The sequence below is a fragment of the Centruroides vittatus genome, unplaced genomic scaffold (genome assembly GCF_030686945.1).
Source record: "Centruroides vittatus isolate TY-2023 unplaced genomic scaffold, ASM3068694v2 contig_521, whole genome shotgun sequence".
Classification (NCBI taxonomy): domain Eukaryota; kingdom Metazoa; phylum Arthropoda; class Arachnida; order Scorpiones; family Buthidae; genus Centruroides; species Centruroides vittatus.
Genome location: NW_027122305.1, coordinates 1 through 6,578, shown reverse-complemented (window position 1 = coordinate 6,578; position 6,578 = coordinate 1). Strand labels below are relative to the sequence as shown.

Sequence of the window (6,578 nt, the reverse complement as noted above, 5' to 3'; positions counted from 1 at the left end):
TTACTTTTTTCTTATTAGCGAGGTTGAGCCGAAGTTTTCAACGCGTAAACGTGTACCTAAGATGTTCGGCGCCGCTTTCCTGAAAGCCTAAAAGTTAGACAATGGCCTTTGGAATGTCGAGCATGATTCCACCGACGTTCCAAACGCCATTGTCGATCTTCTAGTCATGCAGTAAAGCGGCGCCGAACGTCCGAATTACACGTTTTCGCGTTGAAAACATCTGCCTCAACCTCGCTAATATTATCAATTACATAAAATAACCTATAAAATGTATATGATATGTGTCGATATTTAAAATTATACGGCAACGAGTTGACTAACTTCTCAGTAATCGTTTGATGGAGCCGTCTGTTGTTATATTTTATTTAAATTATAAATTGACAAGAATCTTAATTTTCACTGTAGGAATGAGTTTATAAACGAAATATAAATGCTAATAACTTCCAAAATCGTCATTAATTCATACAAATCAGACGATTTAGATATATTTTACTATATAGGACCTTAAATTGTACCTATCGCAATATAATTCGGACTTTTTGTTTTTAATAAATTTACATAATATATAAAAGAAAATGCTAAAATGCAAAACGTGGAAAATAATATAAATTAAGTTAATCTTCATAAGCTTTACGTGATTCTATCGCTTATTGTAAAAAAACACGTGTTTATTTACAATAAGCGTATTGTAAAGAAATGTAGTGTAAATGTATTGTAAAGAAACACGTGTTTATTTTTGACACTTACACAGCAGATAGTTTATATATGTTTTATTATTATTTAATAATTTAACACTAGATATTCATAGGAAAAATATTTGACGTTGTCGTTTCATTAACTGCACTCACCGCTACAAGTAAACTGCTTTCCAGCAACACTTACGAGAATACAAAAGCGCTAAGTGGAATCAAAGTTTTACTAATAAATTGCCTTATATTTGGTCACGTTATGACAACTATCGAAATAATACCGACCGTTTCGGGTAATTATGTCTTGTGATAACAATATGTTGTTTTATATATAACTCTCGAAATATACTCTACTAGACAAGTGTCTTGCTAATGTTATAATTACATTTTACTTCATTGTCTATAAAAAGACTTATTCTTAGAAAATAATACATTTGACCTGTTGCTGAGGCATTTATTTTTTGACGCTACCAATCGGTCCACAAGTGGCCGAGTGAATTACTCAATTCAACTAATGTAGAGTGTCGTTTATCCTCTCGCTACGTGGGCCTTTTAAAATATTTCTCACGTTTAAAACATCTAAATACAAGTTAGTTTCCCGTAGAAAGTTGTTTTGGAAGACATTACACTAGGCAGATCGATTACCAGCTACGTTTTTAATATTTCTATTATACTTATGCCTGATTATATTTATTTTTGGCAATTTTCATAATGTTTAGCTTCGAAATTAAAAATTTTACACATTTTCACTTTTCAATTTTTAACTTTAACTTTGTGATTTTTCGTATGTAATTTCATTTCAGTAACGTTATTATTCGGAGTGAAGACTCTTGTATCTAACGTAGTGTTAAAATATAAACTTAACGTTAATATATAAATAATTTTCAAATATTATTCTAAATTTACTTGCAGAAAAATATATAAATTTATCAAGAATAATGAATTACATACCAACAGAAATTGCCTCTAATTTATAGGTATTGATTGAAAGTTTTTTCTTAATCAGGTAAGATACACGGAAACGTATTTGATTCGAAAAATAGAAAATTAACATAATTATGCAATTTTATTTAAATTTTAACTTTTATTGTTTGAAATCGAGTATTAAAGAGTAATTAAAGCATTAGCAGCGCATTAATCGGTCTTCAAACGCCAGTCTTCATTCCAGATTACCAGGAAAAAAGTCAGAAACCTCAAGACTGTTCAGGCACCGCGTCGAAATGGCTTTAACAGTCTGAATACTCCCGAAACGATATTCCTTTTAGGCTCTGATTGATAGGAGGAAACAAAAGAAGTCGAGAGGACAACTTCTTCAACTTCTGTCGAGTGGTTGCTACAGCGTTAACAAGCTGTGTTTGGTCAGTGCCTCTCGCACAATTAGGGAAAACTTGCTTAATTCGTACTTGCGCCTAATTCGTACTTCGCTTATATCTCGACTCCAGTAATAGCTATTAGTGCCTTTAGTGACAAAAAAAAGTAAATAACAGTCGGCCATATTACCATCTGACAGACAACACGCTGTTACGCTGCTTCTGACAAAAATATTGAAAAGGTAAATTTTTTCAACTTTTTCTGTAATATTTTTGCACATTTTGTAAGAACGTTTTTCAAATTGGATCGTGTATAAGTTTTTTAAAACTATCTGTAATGAATTAATGCGTATTTTTGTTATTTCACCTAATGTCATGATATATGAGAATTTGTTGTCAAAATTTTTTGGAGGCAAATGTAAAACTTGTCGACTGTTGCGCCTATTTCGTACTCCAGGCAAGTTCTTAAAACGTACTGGTACGATTTAGGAAAACCATTTTAGATGGATGTCACAATAAGCTATTACCGATTTGTAAACTGTTAATTTTTTACTAAGTTACTGATTTCAAAAATAATTGCAAAAGTTCAAAACAAATTAAAACTAAATTGTCTTCACTTTTAGAACAACATGTCAAAAAGAAAATATAATTCTTGGAGTATAGAAAATATGGAAGAAGCGATTAAAAAATATAATAACGGTTTATAAGCTTTGTAAAATTTTGGTCCAAAAAAAAAGCACCAGGCTTCAGCTGTCACTATTAGCGAACGTGGTATCAACACCACACGCATCTGCTGTATGAATGCTGCTGAAGCATTTGGCCACCCATGCGCATATCTTCTTCTTCAGTTTTTCCCACTCTATGTAGGGTCACTGTTTCTGATGAGTCGCCTCCACTGCTCCCTGTCTTGGGCTGTTTCCACATTCAGATGCTTCTCTCTCAAGTCCTCTGCCACAAGATCCATCCACCGTCTTCGCGGTCGTCCCCGCCTCCTCCTACCCCTCACTGACATCTGCATAACCCTTCTTCCCACATACTCTTCTTCTTTTCGTACCACATGACCAAACTACTTCAACCTTGCCTCCTGTATCTTTGCTTCTATGTTCGTAACTTTCACAGTCCCCCTCACACATTCATTTCGAATGTGATCCCTTCTCGTAACCCCACACATCCAGCGGAGCATCCTCATTTTGCCACCTCCATCCTTTTGACATGGGTTTTCCTCAAGCTCACAGTCTCAATAGCATACAGCATAGCTGGTCTCACCACCACCCGATAAACTTTCCCTTTCAACCTAAGCGGCACCCTCTTATCACATAACACACCTGACATATCCCTCCAATTCCTCCAGCCAGCCTGAATCCTGCCTGTCACCTCCTTATCCACACCTCCATCCTCCGCCACAGTTGACCCCAGGTACTTAAAGGTATTGACTCTGCGAAATACGTCTCCCCTCAACTCCAGATCCCTCTCCCGGGCACCATCCACCTCCCCACTACACATATACACTGTTTTACTCCTACTCACCCTCAAGCCTTTCCCTTCCAACGTGCCCAACCACCTTTCCAATTTAACCCTCAGCTCCTCTTTAGTCTCGGCGCACAGAACGATATCATCTGCATACAACATGGTCCAAGGCGCCTCTTCTCTGACCCCGTCCGTGATCACCTCCATCAGCATGTTAAACAAGAAGGGGCTCAGTGCTGACCCTTGATGTAAACCAACTCCCACCTTGAAGCATCGGGACACTCCAACACAGCTCCTAACCTTTGATGCCACATCCCTATACAGTTCCTGTATCAATCTAACATACTTTTCAGGAAGTAGCTTTTCCCTTAGACACCTCCAGAGTTCTTGTCTAGGCACCGTATCGTAAGCTTTCTCCAGGTCAATGAATGCCATATGCAGCTGGGTTTGCTTCTCCCAATATTTTTCTAACATTTGCCGAAGGGCAAAAATGGCATCGACTGTTGACCGTCCTGGCATGAATCCAAACTGCTCTCCTGCAATGGTCACCTCTGCTCTCAACCTTCCGTCCAAAACCCTTTCCAAAATCTTCATCGTGTGGGACATCAACTTTATTCCTCTATAGTTTTTACAATCTTGAACATCCCCTTTTCCTTTGTAGATAGGTACAAGTATACTTTCTTTCCATTCGTTAGGTATTTCCTCCTGCTCAAAGACTTTTTTGAATAGGTCCCATAGTAGGTCAATGCCCTTCCTCCCCAATGACTTTTACACCTCTACAGGAATTCCATCCGGGCCCTCCGCTTTACCGTTCTTCATCCTCTTTAGGGCCCTTTCCACTTCTTCTCTGGTTACCATCTGTACCATGCCCATGTTTTGGCTTTTTCCTCTCTGTTCTTTGTTTCATTCTCTGTATTCAAAAGTCCCTTAAAGTATGCCCTCCATCCTCTCTATATCGTTCTCCCTTCGAAGGACCGTCCCCGTCGTGTCCTTGATCTGCCTTACATGCGAAATGTCCTTCGTTGCCCTATTCCTGATTTTGGCTAAACGATATATTTTCTTCTGTCCTTCCCTTGTATCCAACTCCTCGTATAAATTCGCATATGCTCCTGCCTTTGCCTGGGCCACTACTCTCTTAGCTTCACGCTTTGCCGTTTTATACGCAAATCTATCTTCCTCAGTACGTGACCTGTCCCACTTCCGTTTTGCCTCCTTCTTTACCTGAACAACTTGTTGCACATTTTCATTCCACCACCAACCTTCCTTTTGCACCCTAATCTTTCCAGATGTTACACCAAGCACCTCCTCCGCACAGTTCCTGATAGCCTGGGCATTATATGCTTACCAGTCCTGCACTCCCTCCCATTCTTGCGAGATTTGTAGCAGCACCCTCTCCACATACTCAGCCCTCGCCCTCTCCTCCCTCAAACGAAACCACTTGATTTTCTTCATCTATGTATTTCCACTTTTCCTATACATTCTTAACTTCATGTCTATGCACATCAACCGATGTTGCGCCGATACCTGATCTGTTGGTATAACCTTACAGTTTATCACCGTCGCAAGGTGCTCTCGTCTAGTAAGGATATAGTCAATCTGCGAACTATGAGGCCCACTGTTGAAAGTTATCAGATGACTTTCCTGCTTGGTGAAAAACGAATTCACAATCCCCAGATCAAAAGCCACAGCAAAACCCAATATACTCTCCCCCTCCTTGTTGGGTTCCCCAACCCCATGGCCTCCATGGATCCTTTCATAGCCCATGTTCCGCCCCCCTATGTGCCCATTGAAGTCGCCTCCCACTATTACTCTCTCCCCTCCTTCCAGTGTCCTTATTTCTTCATCCAATTCACTCTAAAAACATTCTTTCTCCTCTGTTGCACATCCTACCTGGGGTGCGTACACACTAAACACCACAAGTAGATCATCTCCAAAACTCAGTTTCATTCGCATCATCCTATCAACTCTCCTGTACACCTCTAGTACCTCGCTCCTCCACTTGCCAGCCACCACTATTCCAACCCCATTTCTTCCATTCCTGTTTGCACTGCTATAAAACAATTTACATCTATCTCCAAGTTCCTTCGCCTTGTCTCCCCTCCACCTCGTTTCTTGCATGCACAGTACATCAATCCTCTTTCTCCGCATCATATCCACCACCTCCATTCCTCTTCCCGTCATACTTCCCACATTCAGTGTTCCCACTCTCAACACCTTTTCCTCATGTAGGGCTTGCTTCTTTAACCTCATCCGCCACTGGTGAGGTAGCCCTTGCCCACTTTTCGCAGCATTAGGGCGATCTAGCTGCGCGTCGCCTACAGGGTTCTCCTTCTATCACAGTTTCTGAGACTCATCATGTAGTTTTGGCAAGATGTTTTACGGCCGGATGCCCTTCCTGACGCCAACCCTCCTCCTTTATCCGGGCTTGGGACCGGCAACAGCCATTTTCAGGGCTGCGTAAAAGTCAAATTTTACGCAGCTCATATGTAAACGCAAAAGAATGACAGATGACTTTAAAGTGTGGAGAGCCACTGAATACGTTGTACAGTTGTTCAGAAATCGGATGGATTTTGAGTACATTATTTGTCGAATGGCTTAAACATTTTATAAAGTGTATGAGACTGCAAACATGATGCAAAACAGTCAAGTTCTTCTCATCTTAGACGGTTATTCGACGCACACGAAGAACATTCATGCCATTTATCTTGCAAGGAACTATGGAATGATCATGCTCTCTCTGCCAGCACATACCACACATAAGTTGCCTTCTTGTTCTTATAGAAAGTCCTTATAAAAAGAAGCTCGAGAATAAAATAGAAGAATTCAATAACAAAAACGTATCAAAGAATCTTGGTGCAAAGAAAAGTGAAACTAATAAAATATCACAACAGTAAAATAAAAAAAATAAGAAAAAAATAAAAATAACAGTTGGTACTGTAAATTATGCAAAGAAGACGTAAAAGAAAGTATGATCAAATGCACACGATATGAGTATATGAACTTTGCAGAAAAACCAATAAAAAGCAACGGATTACAACTGCCATGACTGCCAAGGATTGGCGAAGATCTTCAGCTGAGTCTACACACGTATTAATACATTATTGATTAACAT

General features: G+C 39.4%; 1 protein-coding gene across 1 annotated transcript; it reads right to left on the bottom strand.

The window, feature by feature from the left end:
* Nucleotides 1–5,320: 5,320 nt before the first annotated feature.
* LOC136978389 (uncharacterized) lies at nucleotides 5,321–5,716 on the bottom strand. Its single transcript, XM_067274090.1, has one exon. It carries the CDS (start codon nucleotides 5,714–5,716, stop codon nucleotides 5,321–5,323), a length of 396 nt encoding a protein of 131 aa, XP_067130191.1.
* Nucleotides 5,717–6,578: the final 862 nt, after the last annotated feature.